Source organism: Lactuca virosa, chromosome 9 (genome assembly GCF_052849685.1).
Source record: "Lactuca virosa cultivar CGN04683 chromosome 9, Lactuca_virosa_CGN04683_v6, whole genome shotgun sequence".
In the NCBI taxonomy this organism is placed as follows: Eukaryota; Viridiplantae; Streptophyta; class Magnoliopsida; order Asterales; family Asteraceae; genus Lactuca; species Lactuca virosa.
In genome coordinates this window covers 235,412,031-235,436,768 of record NC_136434.1, presented here as the reverse complement: position 1 = coordinate 235,436,768, position 24,738 = coordinate 235,412,031, and the positions used below count along the sequence as shown (strand labels likewise).

The following is a 24,738-nucleotide window of genomic DNA, read 5'->3' as shown; positions in this document are numbered from 1 at the left end:
GATTACAAAAAATCTTATTCACAATAGAAAATCACATGTGATTATGAATATAAAAATATATGTTATTATAAAAATAATATGTGATTACAAAAAATCTTATTCACAATAGAAAATCACATGTGATTAAGATTTTTTATTAACAGTTTATACTTAACTATTATAGAAACAAATTATTGAAACAAATCACATGTGATTATACTAGTAAAAATAAAAAAATCTCATAAGATTCATATAACAATCACATATAATTATACACAGAAAACAAAAAAAGTTGAATGAGGAAAAACAAATTGAATCACATATGATTATCATCTGTTATAAACATTATATTCTTAAAAAATTGAAAACTAATAAAAAATCTATACATCAATTCTCAACATTAAATCTGCTTGGACAAGTACGCCTATTATGTGGTTATCTTTTACCACATAATGAGCATTTTGTGGTATTCATTTGAGCTTTCATAACTGATTTTTCAACTTCACCAATAAGCCTCTTCTTTTGTGATCCTTTATCATGTTGAACATATGGAACAAAAATCTCGACTTCTTTTGGAATATTAACATTATAAAATTTCTCAAGGACATCCAAGTTTGTAATCTACTTTTCACTTGAAGAATTACTCTTCACCTCATTCAACAAAAGTTATGTTTTTTCAGCCAAACATGCTAACTTCTGCTTATGATTTCTCACAATGTCTAAAGCAGTTTCAACATTGAAAAAAACTTCATCAACCAGTTTGGTAATTCTTCATCCTCTTCGTCAAAACGGTCTCTCGATAGCTGATAATTCAAAGATATTACATCCTTAGTCCATCGCCTAAGAATATTCATTATAATTTGTGTCCATCAATACTCTAAAATCATGTCTGCAAAGCATACCAAAACAATTAAAATGTCCACAAGTGCAACTCACTTCTTTTTCATCATATTTTGGATCCACCTGTAACAATGAAAAATCACATATGATTAAACATTAATCACATATGATTATACAAACAAAAATCATAGTCTGGTTTAATCACATGCGATTAACATATTTTATATACACATAATATATCAATCACATATGATTACACACATAAAAACAATATACACACTAGTTCAATCACATGTGATTTAAAAAAATTAAAATTTTCTCTGAATGCATCTAAAAACTCATTATCTTAATAATCACATATGATTATAATAACATATACCTATAGTCACATATACTCATTATCTTTATAATCACATGTGATTGATCACAACATTATAATAAATAAAAAAATAATTGATATAAATAAAAAAAAATGCCTTATACGTTGCTTTTACTTCGTGTTTTTGGTTCTTGTGAATAATTTTAAAAATTTCCCATCCATCTCCCTCGCCTAAATCTTTAGCGTCACAGGACCAACCTCCTTTATAAATATCCTTTTGAACTTCAAAAAAACCTGTCTAGTGTACACCTTTGATGCATGTTGTTCTATCATACGTAGTAACCTCCAAGAATAATTTTCTCCCTTAGTTTTATGATCAAGTTCACGTTGTGTATATTGTTGTTTATTAATGGCAGTGTCATAATTCATCATGAAATTGAGAAATAAATTTTCGGTTTCTGAATATACATTGAAAATTGAAGTGATACTCTCAGACCTTGATGTTGTCTTCATCAACCCACACCTTGGAAAATCATTGAAATATGCACGTACCCATGTTTCCTTATTTTCAAAAATATCTTTAAACCATCTCTCATCTTCGATTAATTCCTTCATCAACAGTTCCCAACTCTTCTCGAAAATATGACGCTCGATATAAATGTCCCAAACAAGTTTATTGAACATTTTTTTGAAATTCATGCTTTTAAGAAATTCCACATATAGCTGTAATAATCACATGTGATTCACAGTTTATAAATTAATATTCAAAAATATAGGTAAAACTCACATGACATAACTTTAAATGCTTTAATCATATGTGATTATAAATGTAATCACACATGATTTGGAATAATCATTTGTGATTATTCATAATCATTTGGGCTAGAATTAACATATGATTTTGACAATCACATATGATTACAATATTGAAACAAAATCACATGTGATTTAAATCTATTCACATTAGAAAACAAATCACATATGATTCAAATCTGTTCAAATAGGAAAATCATATATGCTAAAATAGATATTTGATTACAAAAAGAAAATCACATATGATTAAATCTGTTCACAATATAAAAATAATATGTGATTTCCAAAAATCTTATTCAGATTAAAAAATCACATGTGATATATCACAAGTGATTATGTTTATAAAAATATATACTATGTAAATTCACATGTGATTTCAAAAAAATTGTACCTTTTTTGGCAATTTCTTCATGATATGCCACATGTACAATCTATGCTTTGATTGAGAAAAAACAGAATCAACTGCTTGCTTTATTGTTGGATCTTGATCAGTTAAAACAAGTAGTGGTTGTTTATTTGATGAACCTTCAGAAACTGTTCAAGAAGCCATTTATACAAATCCACATCCTCCATGCTTAACAACCCAGCTCCAACAGTAACATATGATTTATGATGATCAATGACAGTGAATAGAATAAAACCCAATGTGTACCTATTTCATGTACAAGACATAATGAAAATACGATTAACCATATTTAGAACGTATAAATAAATTATATAAGAATGCTTGATGAGATGATCAATCACATATGATCATAATCAAAATCACATTACAAATACTTTATGAGCATTCATTCAATCACATATGTTTACAATCATCATCACATCAGTATACTTGTTGACAATTGAGAAATCACATGTGATTAGAAAAATAACTACATCAGAATACTTTTTAAGCATTAATCAATCATCAATCTCATACGATTATAGTCCATATATGATATATGATTATAATCATAATCAAAATACCATACATGTTCAACATTTATCAATCACATATGATTAAAATAATAATCACATCAGTATACTTATTCAGAAATGATAAATCACATATGATTAGAAACATAAATACAGAAGAAAAACTTACTTATTTGTACGAACGGTTGCATCAAACGACATAACATCTCCGAATTCACTGTAGTATGCTTTGTCTGTTTCATCGACCTAAAACATTGCATTTAAGACATTATTCTCATCACATCTATAAAAAAACGAATAATTCGGATAGTTGTGTTTCCGATCAGCCATCTTGTTAACAATAAGTTGAGCATCTCTGAAGCCAATAATAGAGCCCATATCCCTCTTAAAATTTCTGTAATCTACATCCTTGCCCCTTACACACTGAAAAATGCATTTCAAAGTTGATTTGAGTTTGTATGCTTTTGTAGCACCCATTTTTGTAGTAGAAGCCCATACAATGAACTCCTTGTCAGAGTATGAAAGAGTCCTTGTACTTTTCAAGTGAAATGTTTCTTCAAGCTCGTGGTTGTTATTTTCTTGAAACTTATCAAAATTTAAACCTATACTCATACGTTTCTTTGACACGTTTCACAATATTTTGGTTTAACAATCTGTAACCCTGTAGATTGTATTACATTCCGTTGGATTCAATTTTGGTTTACCCATCCTGTTACAAACCAAAAACCTATGCTTTATTATATCACCAACTTTCCTTAATGTGTTAAGACGAACATCAAAACCAACCTTCTCTGCACATCTTTTATAAAAATTAACTCCCTCATCCACATCTTTGAACTTTATTTAATTAGTAGGTTTAAATATTCAGTAACATCTGGTTTGATATCATACATAACCTCTAACATATAAAAATCTGAATCGTCCTACTCTTTGAATTTGCATATTCACCTGTATGATCAAATATGAAAAATGTTTTAATTATATATTATTATAAAAGAAAAAATTGAATATACATAAATGAATGCAATGTAAAATCACATGTGATTATTAATAAAATTCCTTATATAATCACATGTGATTAAAAGAAATAACTGAACATAGATAAACTAAACATACGTCAATATTTATTCAAATATCAAAAAATGGATAATCACATATGATTAACACTATATTAAACATACTTATTAAATATCAATATTTATTCAAATATCAACAAAACATATTAAATTAAATATCAATATTTATTCAAATATCAATATTTATTCAAATATCAACAATATTTATTCAAATATCAATATTTATTCAAAAAAAAAAACTAATGACTAATCACATAAGATTAACAAAACATATTAAATTAAAAAAATAATGAAGTACTTATAATCACGTGTGATTATATAAGGAGTTCTTTATTAATCACATATGATCATATAAGGAATTCATTATCAATCACATGTGATTGTACATTCCATACATTGATATATATATATTAATTTCTAAAATACATCAATAATTAAAAAAAAACAATAACTTGCTTATATAATCATAACATAATAAATAAGTAATTTTTTTACCTGAAACACTAATGTTTTGGATTTGATGACTGAATGTTCAAAATCTTCACACTACAAGAAAAATGACTTACAGTCACACCATAAAAGTGTGACCATATGCGTATAGTGACATTTTATTTTTTCAATGAAAGTGTGACGGAAGGTGACGCCATCGTATGGGTCTTATGGTCACTTTAAAATGTAGTGTCCATATGATATGAAAACATGTGGTCGTATTATAACAGTGTGGCAAATGTGTACGGAATTTTGTTCCTTAAATATCCAATATTGTAGCGTTACACCGTCAGTAGACACATTTATTTAGTAACTATGGTGACTGTATATCACCAACTTGCGACATTCATGATGTTTTAGTGTAGTTGTTTTCTTTTATATTGTCACACAATTTAAATTTTATTAAGACTATTATGTATCTTTTGTAAACATGTAATTACGGTGAGCATGACCATGTTTGCTAAATGGTCACATGTAATTAATTCCATAAGTGGCGAATTGCTAATAATTAGTCACAAAATATAATCATTTTTTGTGACTATAGCTTATCGTATAGAGACACACAATTAAGTGAAATACAATCATAAGTATTATAAAGACACACATTTTGTTAAAATTAAGAACTATTCGGTATCGTATTAAGACTATTGGGTATATTTTAGACACATAATTATGGTGAACATGTCCATGTTCGGTAAATGGACACACATAATTAATAAGGTAAGTGACGATTTGCTAGTATTTAGTCTCAACAACAATCAATTATGGTATTTATTTGCCACATCAATTTTTTTGTGTTGTTATTGTTGAACTTATCGTCACAAAAACTTTAGAAAACATGATTTTAAAATAATTGTAGACTCATAATTACTTTAGATTATGGTAATTATTACCTGTTTAGCCATATGTCAAAAAATGAGATAATGTCACCATTATATAATTTTAGAGACATTGAAAAACTATAAAACATAGCCAAATTTATATTAAAGTCACAATAATTCAGTTTTTGTTGTTACTTTTTCTGTACTGTAGACACATTAAAAGAATATAAATTAACGTCATCAAAACCCGACAATATGAAACAATATCAAAATTCAGAATTAAATGCTATTAATAACTGAAATCCAAATCCATACATTAAATTCGTAATTAAAATACCATAAAAAATTGTACTAATTGCAAGTATTAAAATATGGTAAATAAAGCAAAAACATCATAAACCAAAAACTAGACATAACTAGGCATTCATCGTGTTGGTACTGCTCCCTGTCTTCTTGAGAAGGGTGTCAAATGATATATAAGTTGGTTTCCGTTTCTTTGAGTTTTGAAGATCATGGTCTTTGAGGTGATATCATATTTAGTACCTATACCAACAACATTGAAACAAAAAATGAGTACATTAAAAATTTAGTAGAGTAGTTCATGAAGGAAAAAAAGTGTAATGAACAAAGAAGTCAACATAAACAAACCTTTAAATCGGCTTTCACAAGGTGTTTTGGCCATGGAACAAAACTTTTAAATGCCGACTCAACTGTTTTGAATTCTACAGTTTCATGGGGTAGAAATGAATCTTTTTTTACCAATTCAAGATTATTGTTACGGCTTTTTGTCACCGTTTAAAGTATAGCTGATTTTTACAATTTTGATCCAAGCAATATAGTCATTTACTTAGAGAAGGGACCAAAAACATTACAAAAAACTCAAAGAAGGAGCAAAACTGCAAGAGAAAATTGTTGGGGAGTAAAATTGAAAAAAATCAGCTAGACTCAAGGACCAAAAATGTAATTTAGTAAATAAGAGAATAATGGTAATAAATCAACATTTTAGTTTTTATTGTTTTATATTACATACCTGGATCAATTCCATTGGTGTTGGGAGAGTCGGATGGAGCCAATATTGTAACATATCGGATAACAACATTAATGTGTACAGACAAAAAAAACAAAAAAAAGGTATACGTTAGAAGTTTAACATGGGAGTTTGTAACTATTTTTGTAAAAAATGGGTTTAGATATTAATAATACCTGCAGTATACAGGATGTATGTTCCAGAAAGGGGAATTCTTGAAAATGACATTAGAAATAATGATGCTTCTAGAATCCTTGAACTCAACAAGATTTGGTCTAGTGAACTGCAAGGTTCTCTATCTCCACATGTTCCACCACATATCACCTTGCCCATATATTGTCCCATTCTTACTTGAAAATGATGATCAATTCATCAAAATAATACGTAAATATATAAAGCAATTTCAAGAGCAAGAATTTATATATTATACATTATACATACCAGTAATAATGACATCATGGAGACCATCTCCATGGATGAAGCTCATGTACCTTCCACCTGTACATTCTTTTCCTCTTCCATAAGAAGGCAATGGAGCAATAAGAGGTCAGTTGGTTGTGTCCTGAACATAATCACAAAAGGATAATAAAGTTAATTAAAATCATATTATGTTATACTATTTGCTAAATAAATAACTTTACAGATGAATTCTTTATAAATATAAGAAAGTATGTCTTCAATATAGTTGTCAATATTGATTTTGCACATACCAACCCACTAAACTTACCATTAGCCATGTTGTTTTCCGAAATAAGTTTTGCTTATGTTAATGCTTTGTCGTCCCTAATAAATTAAACTTTTTGCTCCTTTAAGAAATCATTAACTAATCATAATGGGCAAAGTATTATACTATTATTCTCAAAACACAACATTACTTCAATTAGCAACAATGCAAAATAAGTACAAACTGTTTTTGGGAACTATATTTAATAGTCTGGTCTCCAAATAACAACAATGCAGAATAAATACAAATTGTTTCTGGACTTGTGGATGCACTGTGAAACTACAACTGAAAGAACATTAAGTAATTGTTTTTCAAATATGAAGAGATTGTTGTTGTCCTTTTGTTTTGTAGCAAATTAAGTCTGTTAGTTCAAAAGTCAATAAACTACACCGTAACTTGACAAATTCAACAACTCATTTCAAAAATTGTACATTAAAATCAATGAAAAGACAGAGTATAGAAAAATTATTGAAATGACTTCCAATTTGAAGTATTCCAGCTACTGAAACTTGTTTTAAGGTATGAAATCTGTGTGTAGATTTCTAAGATTTTTGCAATTAACTGAGAGCAAAAAGTTAAAATGGATCTGAGTACCTGTGTAGCTTGGATAACAGTGCCTTTAGCTAGATACAGAGTCATTCTACTAGTAAGATTGAAGCTCTCTGTTAGATAAACACTAGGAGGAACGTAAAGAAGCGTCCTTCCTCTCCTCTTCAAATGCTCAATCTGGTAAATCGCCTCCCTAAACGCTTTTGAATTCAGCATTCTACCATCTCTGACAGCACCAAAATCAGTTATTGAGATCTTATCGCTGCGGTATGCCACCGACACAATTTCAGAACAAGTAACCAATCCAGCCGCCGAGCAGGAGCACTGCAGGAACACTAATACGATGGCAGAAGGAACCATATGTCATCGATATGGCTGAGGGGCGATGTGTTGGAGTCGGGGTGGAGGAACAGAGAGGCAACGGTGACCCCATGAGAGAACAACGAAAAAATAAACCCTAGTGGTTCAGATTATGTTGGGGGTAATGCGAATTAAGAAACTGTAAGGCGATTTACCGAATTGAGAATATATTCATTTTGGAATTTTTGACAAATCTTCAATTTTGAATTTTTTGAATATATAACCGGATTGAGAGTATATTCATTTTCAAACTTTTGTCAAATCTTTAATTTTGAAATTTTTGACAAATCATTCAATTTTGAGTTTTTTGAATATATATATATATATATATATATATATATATATATATATATATATATATATATATATATATATATATATATATTTTCAAAATAAAACTCGCTAAAAACATAATTGTTTTTTTTGTTTTATGTTTTATGTTTTATGTCAAAATTAAATGATTTACGTTTTTAATAATTTATAAACTTATAACATGTATAAGATTAATGTAATTTATCAGCTAAAAAATGTGTGAAATATGATATCTTAGAATTTGACTGTGCTCTTTAAAAATTATAAAATATTTGTGTGATGTTAAAAGTAGTATTTTTGATTAGTTGGTAAGCTATTTTGACTTTTATCCCATGTTCGGGGGGTGTGCATTTTAAGTTGGGTGGTATATGGGTGAGGTGGGTAGGAGTATGTGTGTTCACGTGGAGTAAGTGGATGAAATGGTGGTTAAATTTTAAATATACCTGAACAAATAGCACATTTAAAATGCATAAATAGCTAAATAAACTCAAAATGTATAAACTTAAAATTGGAATAAACTCAAAATATCTACACTTAAGCTTGAAGGGTCAAATATGAGTAAAAAAGGTTATAAGAGGTTGGTTTGGTGATAGGATGTGTAGGGTGTGTGGTATGGATTTGTAGGTGAGTTAGAGGTGGGGTGAGCTGGTAGGCTACGACGTGGGCTTATGGGAATAGGAACATAAGTATAGGTGTAGGTAGGTATGTGATAACTTTATGTCTGATTAGCAGTGTAGGTTATGTATGGTGAGGATGGGTGAGTGTGAGAGTGTTGTTGTGGATGTGGGTGAGGTGGGTGGTATGGTTATGGATGTGGGTGTGGGTTGGGATAAAGTTTGGTAGATGGGTGGGTAGGTGTGGGGTATGGGGTGTGGAGGTAGTTGAGGTGGAAGTGGACCTTTGCTTATAAGGCTAAACCCTAAGTATGCCTTATGCTTTATGTCACAAGCCATATGCCTTCAGCCTTATGTCTTGAGACTCAAGCCTTTATACTTAAGTCGGAAGACATAAACCATAAGGCTAAGCCATAAGGCATAAGCCTTAAGTCATATGATCCAATCATAATCATTATGTCATAAGACTTTAATCCTTAATTTATAAGCCCTAATATCCAAGCCATAAGCCCTAATTAAGCTATAAGTCATAAGCCTTAATCCCTAAGCTATAATCCATAAACCCTAATACCTAAGGCATAAGCCATAATACCTAAGCTTTAATACCTTAAGCCTTAATTCATAACTCATAAGTCATCAGTCATAACTCTTTAGCCATTAGGTCTGCCCTAGGCTAACCTAAATCACAAGTTATAAGTCGTATGCCCTAAACCCTAACTCTTAAGCCATAAGCCTTATGTATTAAGAAATAAATGATAAGTCACAAGCCATAACATATAAGCCTTATAACATAAAATAAATGATAAGTCACAAGCCATAACCTATAAGCCTTATAACATAAACCATAAGTCATAATTCATAATCCATAAACCATATGGCATAAGCCCGAAGTATCCTGGCGGTCTCAAAGATAATGTTGAGTATATTTGTTGGCCAACTAACACTAATATGGAGTTTTTCTGGTCCTTCAACTTTGTTCCTCCCAATCTTTCTCATATTAATTCTCATTTTCATTTTATTGATCCCCTAGAAAGTAGCTTATTCGTTATTGTTCCCAACCCCCCTCCCCCCCCAAAAAAAAGGCCACCAACATTCCTATCTCTCGTAGTGAAAACACATTTTGTTGTATAAGGAACGAAAATAACAACCTATACTTAGTGCTCAATCATTATTTTTTAGGGTTGGAAGTACAAATTTTTACCAAACAATGGACTATTTATAATATACTTCATAACTAATGATTTAGTATTATATTACCAATAGAATTATAAATTTGAAGTTACAAATTTATTACAATTTTTTTCGATTTTGATCGACCGAATTTTTCCAATTTTGACCTATTTTAACCGAGTTTCACTCATTTTGACCGACTCATTTTGACCATTTTTTTACAGATACCCCCTTTTCCCCTGTTGTCGACACCGTTCTCCCTCGTCTACCTTAAATTGAAATTTCAATTCCCTCCCCACACATAATCTTTCCCGTTGTTTCTTCTTTTCCTCTTCTTTTTATTTCCAAGGATCGAAGCTCTAATTGAAAGAAAAAGGGTATTAGGAACCCTTTCTTGTTCTCCCACCCTTTAGGTCCCTTGTCCACCACCGCTACTCCATCACCCTATGTTCGATCATGAGCTTACCGATGGTATTGTTGTATGGCTTCAACTCTATTGTCATATCTTCTAATTACGAGAGAACCTAACACCGTGAAATCCTTTTGAAACCCATAAACCCCTTTTAAATCGTTGGCACCGCTCCACCACCCCTATTTGTCAGTTGCAGCTCCACCACCCACTATGCCTCGCTATGATAGACTTAGAAAGACAAAGATCAACAAAAACGTACATACGACGAAGAAGGAAGACTGATGAGGAAGAAGACCGAAAGTCACTCTCTTTTACGATATTACAGGGAATGAAAAAGATTGAGGTCTGAAATTTGTTTCATCTTTTGTGTTCATTACATGAAAATTCATGATTTCTTAATTCTTATTATTCTATTATTATTTTTTTAACTTTTGAATCCCATTATCACACATTACCACGATTTCTTTACTTCCCCTCTAATCGACCCCTTAACCATTGCACTGATTACATCACCGATTCTTATTTCAGAAATTAGATATCGTACTAGACGAATCTGAAATTTCAAAGATGCATTTTTATTTCTCAGTTGATTCTTGTTTTTGAAATCACCTTTGATTTATGAAAGTCTAAAGTTTGAGAATTTGATAATTGAAAGACACAAATCATTGAACCGCCCACATGGTTTCTTAATCTGTCTAAGTTTAAAGCTTCTTGATTTTTAAATTCTATTTCTTACTTTGATGCAAATTCCGTTCTTTTACAATTTAATACAATTTTGATTTCTTATACTGTTAAATTTCATTTTTTTTCAAATCTGATGTCGTCATTCCATTATTCTGATTTCTGATGCATTCAGATTTCTTATTCTTAAACATTTACACTGTCTCATTCTTAATTTTAGATTTATGATGAATACTAAATTTCCTACACATTTATAGCAACTTCAAGCAGATTACACTGTCTCGCCTTATTTTTTACAATGTTAGTGTCATTGATGTGAGTGTTTTTCTATACCTGGACCATTTTACCCCTACATGGAGTTCATTGTGTGTTGCTTTGTTGGTGCCTTGAGAATTGCAAATTTCATATAAACTTCATATTTCTGGTTAGTATGCTTCTGGTTGTTGTTTGATGTTGAGATTGCTGTTGCGAGTGTGTTCATATATCTTGACCATTTTACCCTTGGATTGTTTTAGGCCACAAATGTGATCCCTTCATATTGGCCTCACAAGCACAACAAATATTTTATGTGACAGACCCGCTCGATCAAAAAATGTCTATTGTGTTCAATACACATCCCAAAAATTACAGAGATACATATGAAGATGTAGATGAAAAATTTAGTAATGTAGTTCCTCATAATGATAATATATTGCCACGTGTAGACACAGTTGAGTTGCAGAAGGAAAATGATTATTTTCGTACTGATTGTCATGGTATTCTTATACGTACGGTATGTGTTTCTTAATGTCATGAATTACATTTGTAGCGATAATATTTTTCCTTCTTTTAACATTTAATTATCTTTATTTTTGTCTGTAGAAGGGAAAGGCCAAACCTTGATCCTAGCGTTACGTGGAGAATAAGAAAATGACAAAAAATGACGATGTACTTTCCTTAATATTTTTTTACCATATTATACCATCAAACTATTCTGGTGTAATATTGTTATAAATCAAAGTTATTTTTTTTTCAGTTTTTTACTGTAATGGTGGATGACATGTTATAACATAAACTGCATGTTATAGTAATGTACTTTCGTTATGCAATGTTAGACAAAGTTGTATTCTTTTCATTTATTTATCATACTATTCTGTTAAAAGAAGTTGTATTCTTTTCATTTTTAATGGTGTCTGATCTGGTGTAATTAAAAGAATAGATGACAAAAAGGGCAATTTGGTCCTTTCTTATAGCTCTTATTAAATACAACTATATTGTTATTTCTTTTTGTTTTTATTATTTTTAGTATTTTTTTATTTTTCCAGAAATTGTTTCTAACTTTACTAAACTGCCATTCAATTTTTTTCATTAATTTATACAACCCTTTAATTGCAAAAAAAGCAATGTACTTTTGTAAAATGCCATGATTGAACTTTTTGTTCATTTTTTATTCTGCCAAATGATATCAAAGATAAATATGGTCAAATTTAAGAGTCTTCCAAATACAATAGTACAACCAGAATAAACATTACATATGTGTCTATATTTACATATAGACACATATAATAGCTGTAATCGTAACTAAATGCTACCTACACACACAATATTTGTTTCTTCTTAAAGCCAATTCATAATATTTTGACACACATAATAAAAGGTACATGACCATAAGTAACCAATACTAACTTGTTTTATTTTCTTGCGTTCACGAAGTACAACTAATACAGAACCGCCCTATGGACACACAAATATTTAGTGTGACCATATGTATCACCTTTTAGCTACTTTGTCTGTTATGTGGCTAAAAAGACACCAGGTTATAAACACACATAGAACTAACTTATATCACGATACATTTATATATACTGTCTCTCACTAAAAAATATGACAATCTTAATCGATACCTGTGGCTGATTATGACCTATGGCCTCAGTGGTCGAGTGTTACTAATATTTGTCACATTTGGTATAATTAAGTGTGGTTAAAGTTTTGATTATCTATATAATGACCACACAAACTAATTTAAATGTATCCAAAAACAGTCTCTAAATTTTTTTAATGACCTTTGGCCACACTTTTAATAAAAAGTGTCACATGCCGTTTTTCGGAAAGTGTGACCGTAGATCATTTTTGTACTAGTGTCATCCATGTAGTTTTGGATTTGATGAGTTGAGTGTTTAATATCTTCATTAACATCTTCAATACTAATTTGATCTTCATTTATAAAGAAATTCACATTATCGCTTGTAAAAGACATTATCAAACAATAGAACCGGTCATTAACAACATAAACAATTAGTATTACAACAGATATTAATAATATATAATTTAAAAAACTATAACATAAAATGTAAATATTCATAAGATTTAAGATTATAACATATATCAATCATATGTATTTTAAATATATATGACTAAAACATTTATGATTATAACATATATTAATCATATATGATTTAAAGAATTGTATTATAGTTTCTAACATATATATGATCATAGGCTCACTTGAAGAAAATGGTTGTTAGCTCAATGAGGGGAGCTTTTGGAGGACAAAAGTGAATCTTTTAAAGGCGATAACCAATTAAATTAACCACGACTTTCTACTTTCGAATTGCTGCACATGCAACGACAACAAAAATGGAGATGGTGTACATGTTGAAGGCTGAAGGAACTATTGTGATTGAAATAGTATGATTATAAACAAATAATAATCACATGTTTTTTGAATGTTTTAGGTTTTTCTGCAAGAATAAATCGCGATTTTAGCTTCATAATCAATAATATTGATTTAGACTACATGAATACAGCTACAAGGGAAGAATCAGCGTTTCATGAACAATATATTAAACCTAACTCCTTTCAAACTCAAAACTTTCGATTTATACTTCATAAATGCATTCACAATGCAATATACGACATTTAATGATCAAAATAAGTTTTCCAAATTGGCGATTTTTACTTTTTTGATGAACAATATTTTAAACCTAACTAATTTCGAACTAAAAACGTTAAAACACTGATTCGATGAATATAACACACACACACACACACACACACACACATATATATATATATATATATATATATATATATATATATATATATATATATATATATATATATATATATATATATATATATATATATATATATATATATAGGTTTAGCTTCATTTGAGACAATGCTAATTTTGTGAAACCGTGAAACCAAATCTAAAAATAATTTTAAAATGCAAAATAAAAGAAAAAAAATCCAAAAATTCGTTTTTTAATTATTATTTTCGGAACTTTATTTACCTAAAAAAAATTAAAATAAATTAAAAAAAAAATAAAAAAAAAATTACCGTTTTTTTTAAATACGCGAAATATTCTAATAGAATATTACACTGTACATATTCTAATGTGATTTTTAGAATGTTAGAATATTCTATTAGATTTGACAGATATGTAGAATATTCTATTCTACTAGAATATGTAAAAAATGTATTTTTTTTTTGGTATTTTTTTTGGAAAATATATATTTCGAAAATAATATTGGAAAAAAAAATTTCGAAAATTTTCAATTATTTTGCATTTTAAAAATGTTTTTGTTTTATTTACTAAATGAGTGGTTAGGATTGTGTCTCACGGTCTCACAAAATTAGGCCGTCTCACATGAACCTAACCCTATATATATATATATATATATATATATATATATATATATATATATATCAACGGTCGTCAACAGTGTCTCATCTGAATACCTGTGTTCTGCCCTGAGAAAGGCTTTGTGACCCATTGCTACGTAGGTACTGCCTCTTCTACGTTCTTTTACTCTTCTGTTCCGGTTCAAGCGAGTACTTGTGTACCGGAGACACTAGTACAAAACGTATCTAATAGTGCGATCGAGTTTTTTTTTGGTGCGGTGGAAATCTAAAACCGCACCATTAAAACACTTTCGCATTAATAAACTTAGGAACCACACCATTTAATGCATTTGTTGGTGCGTTTTTCTTATATCCACATTAAAAACGCATTATTTGATGCGTTAGTTCAAAACCGCACTATTAAACTCATTTATAAAAAATGGAAACCGCATCAATAAAACTTTGGAAACAGCAGCATTTATTTATTCTTCTCACTAAAAATTTCATTCTAATTTTTGGTTTCCCTCCCATCTTTTGGTTAATCGCATCAATTAATGGGAACCACATCAATAAAATATTTATGCCCTATATTGTTTGTGTATTTTCTCCCTTTCCCATTTGAAGATAACACAAACCGGAGAACCAATTTCTTTTTTCTTCATTCTTGTGTTGTTTTGATACAAGTTTGGTGGCGTCGGGTTGTTTAAGCTAGGTGGAATAAGGGTGGTGGATCGGAAATATGTAGGAGATGGGACGGTTCTCGGTAAAGGCATGGCTCTGTGGCCGGTGTTCTCGGTGGTTAGTGGTGGAGATGGAAGGTGGTATAAGGGTGGTTTGAGGTGGCAAGATGGTTAACCGGAGGTGAAGCAAACTCGTGAAGATGGTGATGGGGTCAACTGGGGCTGTAGGGTGTTCTTTGTAGCTGTAATGGTGGTATATACAGCTAAAGCAGGGCAGATGGCAATGGTGTCCACCGGTGGTGGTTTATTGTTTTGTTAGCTCGGCTGTGAAGATGGTCGATGTAGAGTTGCTCTCGGAAAAAGTGGTGTGGCTTTGTGATTGTTGCGTTCACGGCAGCAAACAGGCGGCGGTGATGATGGTGGTTCAAAGGCGGTTTCCGGTAGGTGTTTGTTCTCAGCCAGGTGGTGGTTTAAGGGTGGTTACCTCTATCTAACATGTGCCTTGCATTCTTTTTCTTTTTTCTTTTTTGGCTTATTGCAGCCCCCGTTCTCAAGTTTAGACAGTATAAGCTCGTGACCTGCTATTTCAGAGGCACACCTTGGTCTCTTCATAATTTGATCAAATTAAATGTAGAACAAAACGATGATATTAAAAAGATTAACATTCCTACAATTGCAATATCTGGAAATGAATTATATAAGGTCGTGTTATTTATTTGAAGCAACAGAGGTTTTGACTAATCACAAATCGTTGTTAAATTTCCAAACCTAAGAGAAGTGGAATTGGTAGTTTCTGGAATATATGGAAGAGTAATAAGTGGGGAGTATTTGGTGCGATGTTTCTTTTTTTTGGAGCGGTTTTCTTATTTGGTGCGATTTGTAAGAATTGTTTATTCGTGCGGTTTTCATCGTTTTCTAATGCGGTTTGTATAGTTCTTAGATTATTTGTTGATGCGGTTTTGACTATTTTTTGGTGCGGTTTTATAACCGCTCCATTAAATAAAGGTATTTTTTGATGCGATATTTTTTGGTGCGCCGCACCAGTTAAACATTTTAACCGCATGAACAAATGTTTTCTGTACTAGTGAGATAATGTAAACATATATACTTTTTAATTATATGAGAACATTGTTGGCGTACTTTTACAATCTTGTTCTTCCTCATTAATAAGCTTAATATATGAAAAGCAATCTGGCAATTTCCGAGCCTGTAATAGCCAAGATAGTGGTTTCTTTGTATAAGGGATGAAATGAGGGTCAGATGAGTATATATGACCCCATAATATGGTCATTAATCTCGTGGATAGCTGAAACAGAATTCCAGTATTACTTTTTCCATCTATTACAATTGCTTAATTACCAATAGTCAAATAGCTAGCCCCATCGAGTATCTTGATGGAGGAGGTCCAACTCTTATTCATAAAAGCACAAAAGGTTATTATCGTATATCCATGCTATATATAGCGTGTTCACGTGCAATGAAATCCAACCCTACGAAAGAAGTTCTCGTAATTCAATGAAATACTAAAATGAACATATGACATGTCTATACAACACATGTTGATTTAATCGGCGCGTCCATCAATGATCAATTAATTGCGTAACAAACCCTACGAATCTCTCCGTTATCCCCAGTCTTCACCCCAACATCACCCAACCTCACCATTGATTTCCCGAACTCGACACTGAATTTTGATTGTTGCTGTCTACCCCCTCCAAGAAACCATTCCACAAACCTTTGCGCTCGTGGGTCACTCCATAGCTGTGAATCTGATTGAAGTATTCCCCGCCCGTTCTTTAGGTTTTCATAGTATGAAATGTCGAATTTGTATACACTGCCTGTATCTAGGTCGACGCGCTTTGCACCATCGCCACCCTGTGGACACAGACTTCTAAGATGGGGAAGGAACGTTTGGTTGATAGCTGGATCGGGTCCATTGGTGTTATTGAATTTGTATAACCTGGAACAGAATAATGCACAGGCTGCTGTTCCAATCGTATGCCCTCCTGGGTGATCATGGAAACCCATAAACACATCCATGGATATTTTAATTAGTAGGTCAGTTCCATTTTTTATGCTATGACCATATACTGTTGTAGTATTCTTTGTACTAAACTTACCAGTAAGGGTTACTAGATCTTGAATGTTAAGTCCGTTTTCAGCGAACTTTCTAATTTGAACTTCAATGGAGTCCTTTCTACCGGGCAAATTTGTAGCATCAGATTTCAGTGAAACTAATCCATCTCTGCGACCTGTACGCACTTCCCACCAGAAGCCCCCATTCTGTAAAATATTAAAAAAAAATGGAATAATTACATGTTTTAAGCCAGGTAGATACAGCTGATTGTTCCATGGCTGCATCCTTAAAGGTTCATTCACAGTTTAACAAACGTTGTACGTGTAGGTTTTCTACTAAAGAGAGCTGATGGATGGATGTGTAAGAATTCATCAACTTATCTAAAATAGATGTTTTGTCACCTCCACAGTGCTTGAAATAAAATAAGCATCAAAGGTAGGAATTAGTTACTTGCACCACAGAATCACGAGCAGCAAGGGCAAGAATGTCAGCACAGGAGACCACCCCAGGACAGATGGTTTCGAGTTGGGACTTTGCTGCATCGATGACTTCAAAGCCTCTCAATCGGGAATTAGGAGGTGCAGTTTTTTCAGCATAAGAACCGTCTAACAGGATAGATGCATCACAACCACGGACAAAGCAATCATGGAAGAACATTCTTAATAAACCAGGTGCAATTGTGGGGTTGGAGTTGACGAAAGACTGGACCACAGACTGCACGATGATTTCTGCCTTTGGGCATGTGGTCCGGTAGAACCCAACTCTTGTACCTTGGCCTAGTGCCGAGGTGGCTAAAATGATTAGAAACAAGATGGGCGTTTTGTTATTAGAATACACGGCCTCCATCGCTACAAAGATTTGTGGGTAGTGGTTTAAGTGAAGGGTGGGATCACGTCTTTTATACTGATTGGAGTGGGAGCTAAGCACATGTGGGGTTGCAAAAAATTAAATAACGCCGGCCACTATACATGCACAGCAAAGGAGGGGATGCAAAGATCCAAACTTTCTCATATATTATAGTGATCCACATCCTATAATTCTAGTTTAGTACGAAAATGTGGTTTTTATCCGCTACTTCTTTATATAGTTGTTGATATATATAACTTACAAGTATATATTCAGAATATCATATGTTTCCCAAGAAAAGTTTTCATCCAAAAGCGGTTTATAACTCTGTAAGAAATCCGATCTGGATAGGATTAAAATCAGGTGTAATTTTTATAATCATTTTTATTTCCACCAATATGAAAATAATTATTTTAACCACATTTGATCCACAGTAAATTACATGTATCGTTCATATGGATTAAGTTAATGTGTATTTTCCTTTTTGCTTGGATAGTCTATGTGGTATTTTTTGTTGCTGGTTTCGTCCTTAACAACATAAAAACCTACATTCCTCAACCCATCCCCTTTTATCTTTAAACATCCACCAACCCTCTTTACCTCTCTAGCTCCATAGCAGTAAAAAAATTAAGCATACCTAAATCATATTCAGTGAAGAAAATCATACTCGAAACCATTCTGGATTGAAAATCGAACTCCATGTTAGTGAATTATTATAAATCATGTATTTGTATTATATTTCCTTCCATTGTATTTGTCCCTTTATCATGTAAACATGTATATAGTATATTCTATCAATGAAAGATGATTTTATGGGAATATACCAAGATTACATGGTACTAACAAACCCTCCAAATGTTTCTCCTCTTCTAAACCTCTCTTCTAAACCTAGAGGTTGCCTCGGTTAGTTGGTTGTCTTCTCGGATTCTTCTTGTCCGTCGCCTTTCATTGATCTTTCTTCCTTTACTGGATCGCCTTCTGCTGGACCGTCTTCTACTATTTCCGATAAACCTTCCTCTACAATCAATATCAAACATGTCGTCCCTTTGGTACTCAATTTGGATCGTATGAACTACGACATTTGGCGTGAACTTTTTGAAATCCATTGTATTGCATATGATGTGAGTGATCATCTTGAATATCCCATAGGAAAGATTCCCGAATATAAACTCAATAGATGCAATCGTTAAGTCATGGATGTATGGCACTCTTGAAATCACTCTTACACATCTGATCTTCCAAAAACAAACAATTACATATGATGTTTCGGAGAATCTTGAAAAGATTTTTCAAACAAAGCAAATAAGGTAATTCAACTACAACGAACTCAGAAATATCACTATTGGCGCTTCTACTTAGTACTGCAATCGTATCAAAAACATTGTTGATCTTCTTGATAATATGGATGCCAAAGTTCTGAAACCAAACCTTGTTGCTTACACTTGAAACTGGTTGTCTCCAAAATTCCGAGTTATTGCAATCACAATTCACAATCATGATCCCTTACCCTAAGATTACACTTCAAACCAGTATAGTGAAAAAATCAGACTTTAATAAAAAAATCTTACTCTACTAAAAATATTGAACTCCAACACTACCAGGATAACACCCTATAACATTTTTTAACCTATCTTGACGACATGTCGTCGGGAAGTCCTGTACCGACGACATGTCGTCAGTAAAAAGTCTTTGGTATAAGTCAAAAAATTCTAGTGACATCAAATTGAAAATCGTACTCCAAACCATTCCAAAGTGAAAATCGAACTCCAAACCACTCTAGTGAAAAAATTGAACTCTAGTAAAAAAAATCTTACTCTAGTATACGAACTCCAAAACTACAAGGATACACTACAAGAAATACGGGCATTAGCAGCGACGTATGTCGCCGCAAAAGATAGGGATTGTCGCCGTTAATGCTTCGTCGCTAATGCCCTTTTTGTCGCCGCTAATACTTCACTGTCGCCGCTATTGACCTGCCGCCGCTAACATTTCACTGTCGCTGCTAAAAACACGCCGCCGCTAATACTTACATGTAACCCTGGAGGGAAAAAACAGAGCCTTTTTTTCGTTCCGTCGCAACCCTAGGATCGAACACAAATCGGACGGATGGGGCTCGTTTCACGCCGATCGCCATTATGAGACCATTAGCGGCGACGCATGGTATTAGCGGCGACATGTAACGCGTCAATTACATGTCGCCGCTAATACCAATCGTCGCCGCTAAAAGTGTCGCCGCTAATGCCAACATTTCTTGTAGTGATAACACCCTATAGCGACACTTTTTTTACGTCAGGAAGGCCCATACCGACGACATGTCATTGGTAAAAGTCGAAAAAGTTGTCAGGATAGAAGCTACTTGTACCGACGACATGTCGTCTCCACAAATTTTGTCGGGATCGATTTTTGAAAAAAAATATTATTAAATTTTTATCTGGATGATATGTCATCTGTGTTAGGGTCGAAATGTTGTAATAGTCGAAGTTTGTATTTAGGGTCTTCGAACATTTATATAATGTATTTTACTAGGGCATAATATTCGAAGCTTCATGTTTAGTCCTTAGTATATTTTTTGTACGATTTTCTCTTCTATAAATAGGAGTGGTTACTAGTGTCTTAGTAACGAAGTCTTTACAGAATATTCATTGTACTCTGTAAAATTTGCTAAAGCGTAATAGAGCCAAACAGATCATATTTAAATCGGTGTTCAAATCTTTCAATTCTACTTTGAATTTACTCTCTAATTCGTTCAATACTTGATTCATTGTCTCATCAATTGGTATCAGAGCAGGAATCATATCTCTGATCTGATTTTCACTTTGTTCAAAAGGTTTTTGAGTCAACTTTTTGATTCAAAAGTTTCCGCACTTTTTGAAAGTGAAAAATTGTTTAGATCTAAGTATGTGATTCGATTCTGCACTTAATTCATTGAATCGAGTATTCTAAGAGTGATTGTGATTTGAATCATACAGTTTGTTGTCAAATTCTCAAAGTTTCTTCAAAAATTCTCAAGGATCTATTCCGTACAACAATGGCGTCATTCAATCTGAATTCCATGACTTCATTTTCTCATCTTCTAGGATCATCCACCAAAATTCCTATGCTCATCCCAGAGTATTACGATCAGTGGGTTGATCGTATGCAGGATTATCTCAATGGATTGGATGAAGAACTGTGGAATTGCATTTCTGGCAATCTCAATCCACCATCGAATGTTCAACCAATTGGTTCTTCCTCTGGAAACTCTGAAGTTGAAAATCAATCTGATCGTCTGAAAAAGCTGGAGAAAAGGTGTGTAAGAGAGCTAAGAGGAGCTTTGCCTCCAGTTGTTTACAACTACGTGAGGAGTTGTACAACTGCAAAGGAAATCTGGAACAATCTCAAGGAAAAATTTCAGGGAAGTGAGAAGACGAAAGTTAATTCTGTGAAGCAATGTTTAGTAGAGCTGAAGGATTTCAGACAGAAAGATGGTGAAACAATTGAAGTTTATTACGATCGTCTTAATGAATTGATATATCGATGCAATCGATATGGTATCACTAGATCAGCCATGGAATTCAATCTGATATTTGTTATGGGACTTCGAAAGGAATGGCGTAGTGTAAGCATGATGGTGAAGAATCAACAGAGCTTTGATACGTCAACATTGAATGACTTGTATAACCAACTTAAGACTCATGAAAGCGAAGTGAACGAAATAGCTGAAGAATCGAAGGCTATGTTGGGAGGTCCACTAGCTTTGGTTTCGAAGATCTCTGAAAAAGATGCTGAGAAAGATGCTTCGGATGAAGATGAAGGGTTCATCATGAACTCAGATGATGAGGCAGTTGCCTTTTATTCAAACAATCGTGTGAAAAAGTTCTTCAAAAAGCCTTTCAATCCGAAGGCAAAGTCGTCTGAGACAAAAGGGAACTTTCTGAGTAAAAGTGCTGGGGAAGAGAAAAAGAAAGATGAGATGAAAGATTCGAAGTCTGTTGAGGGAAAGTCTGAGAAGAAGCTAAAGGGAGATGGTGGGATTGATTGTCATTATTGCAATGGTGCTAATCCACAGCTGAAGCAGAATATGTGGCTGCTGCTGCTTGCACTTCGCAAATAATATGGATCCAAAGTCAATTGCGTGATTATGCAATTAATATGAAAAAGATTCCATTATATTGTGATTCTCAAAGTGCAATAAGAATTTGTCATAATCCTGTGCAGCATTCAAAGACTAAACACATAGCTCTTCGTTATCATTTCATTAAAGATCATGTGGAGGATGGAAACATTGAAGTACATTTCATAAAAACAACTGATCAGTTAGCTGATATATTCACGAAAGCTTTGGATGAAAAATCTCTAATGCGAATAATAGAAGGTCTTGGAATGATCGATGGCAATTCTGTTCCATGCGAAAAAGAAGAATGATAGGCGAAAAAGAATGAATCAGAGGCGCTGAATAAAAGATAACACAAAGTCATTCAGCATTCAGAGGTTACTGTTCATGGTCAACGCTTCGACCGCTTCGAATTCGCATGATTGTCACTTATTTTCAGCGTTGAGTTAATGGTAATATTCATAGTCAACGCTTCGAACGCTTCGAATTCGCATGATTGTCACTTATTCTCAGCGTTGAGTTAATGGTTACTGTTCATAGTCAACGCTTCGAACGCTTCGAATTCGTACATTTGTCACTTTTCAAGGAATACCAAATATTCGTCTGTTTAAAATAAAAAAAATAAAAAAAAAAAAGATTTTCTTTTGTTTTGTCTTTAAATTTTCGAAAAATTAAAAAAAAAAAAAAAAATTCAAAAAGATTTTCTTTTGTTTTGTCCTTAAATTTTCGAAAAACCAAATTGTTGCAGATTATGATGATGATTCAGAGGGGACAATGCAGGCAGTTTTAGGGTCAGGTAAAATTTTTCGTATGAATTAATATGTTTTTCATTATTCGAATTAGTTAGGTTGTCCCTAGAAGCATGCTGCTGCATGTCGTCCAAAGCCTCCATGACTCAATGTGTGTGTACGAAAGCCTTAATGAAATGTTTCGTACGAAAATTTCTTCCCAATCAGGCTTATATTCACATTAGTCTCTGAGCTACCTTACTCTTCTCATAATGAGTTAAGAGTTTCCTGTTTGGTCCAAAACATAACAGAGGTACTTTTCGTGTCTTACACCAATCTTTTTCATCCAAAACATTCTTACACGATCACACACAAAGACGTATATCCGAGAGGTCTCTGATCAAACCCATCGAGACTTAGATATATAAAAACTCTGTGTTTATGATCTGACGTCATGAGTCCGTGATGGAAGTGAAACCCAAAAATCTTACAAATTAAGGAATTGACGGGGAACATTGTTCCAGATATATACGAAACTTTTGTTTCTGTACCAATGTTCGAAACTCCAAATCATATTCATTTCAAATGAGTGGTCTTGATCAAGCATTCGAAACCCACGATGTTTGTTACCCAACAAGATCCAGTATACAAATTTTTTTTATGAATATGATTTCCATGTGAGTTTCATTCGAATGTCCTAGTCATGTTAAAATTTTTCAAAGCCGACTTGTCACTGACTACACTGGTCATACAAGTAATTTTTGTTACACTTTATCACCTTATGTTTAGGTTGACATGTTACGAAATTTTGAACCTACCCATGGAGCATTCTTAAAAGAAGCCCTTTGATACTTATCAACAAGTATTCGATTGTAATTCACGGGAACATACACAAGCTGTTGATCATCTCTCTTGATGATTAATGAAGCAACCTTTGCCCGGGGTTTAACTACCTTCGTGTCAAATTAAATTTTTGACATCACAAAATTTAAAAAAAAAAAAAAATTGTTTCTTGTCTAAACTTTCTTTGGCACACTACACACACGAAATCCTTGAGGTTCTGAGTAATACCAACTCAGGCTGATGATTTCGAACATCTGGCAAATGACTTCGCTTTTTATCCGAAAAGTGAAAGAGCCTTGCCTCCATTCGAAGGGTTCTAACGGTTACAATTCTATTAAAGGGATAATGGCAGGCTGTGTATACGTGACATATGGTATTTTGCTCGGTTTTCCAGGTGATGTGACAGACACTTTTTGACGCATGGCTACCTTTCCGCTGTACAGGTCCGATTTTCAAGGTGCCACGTCGGATCTCATTAAATGCATCCCGCTTCAAATTCAAATCATTTAGGGTTACATATAAAAGGGGGTTCAAGAGTACTTTATACGTTTATGCGATCAAAACTCAAAACTTCCCAAATTCTCTGTTCTTCATCTTTTTCAAACCCTAACAATGGCGACTACTGCACATGTCGATCCTTCTACTGAAGATACTTCTTCTGCACCAGTTATGAAGATTCAATCTACCAATTATTATGTGGATGGTGAACTTTCTCAATGTCCAGAAGAATTCAAGATGCTTATTGTTTCTTTAAAACACT

At 32.7% G+C, this 24,738-nt stretch overlaps 1 protein-coding gene and 1 pseudogene across 1 annotated transcript; both read right to left on the bottom strand.

Moving 5' to 3' along the window:
- Nucleotides 1-862: 862 nt before the first annotated feature.
- LOC145140401 (uncharacterized) lies at nucleotides 863-9,263 on the bottom strand (annotated as a pseudogene).
- Nucleotides 9,264-16,694: 7,431 nt separating this feature from the next.
- On the bottom strand, nucleotides 16,695-18,361 carry LOC145137292 (peroxidase N1-like). Its single transcript, XM_079071432.1, has 3 exons — nucleotides 17,919-18,361; nucleotides 17,512-17,674; nucleotides 16,695-17,397 (listed from the first exon to the last, which is right to left on the bottom strand). Exons 1-3 carry the CDS (start codon nucleotides 18,312-18,314, stop codon nucleotides 16,979-16,981), a joined length of 978 nt encoding a protein of 325 aa, XP_078927558.1. The 5' UTR covers nucleotides 18,315-18,361; the 3' UTR covers nucleotides 16,695-16,978.
- Between the last annotated feature and the right edge of the window lie 6,377 nt (nucleotides 18,362-24,738).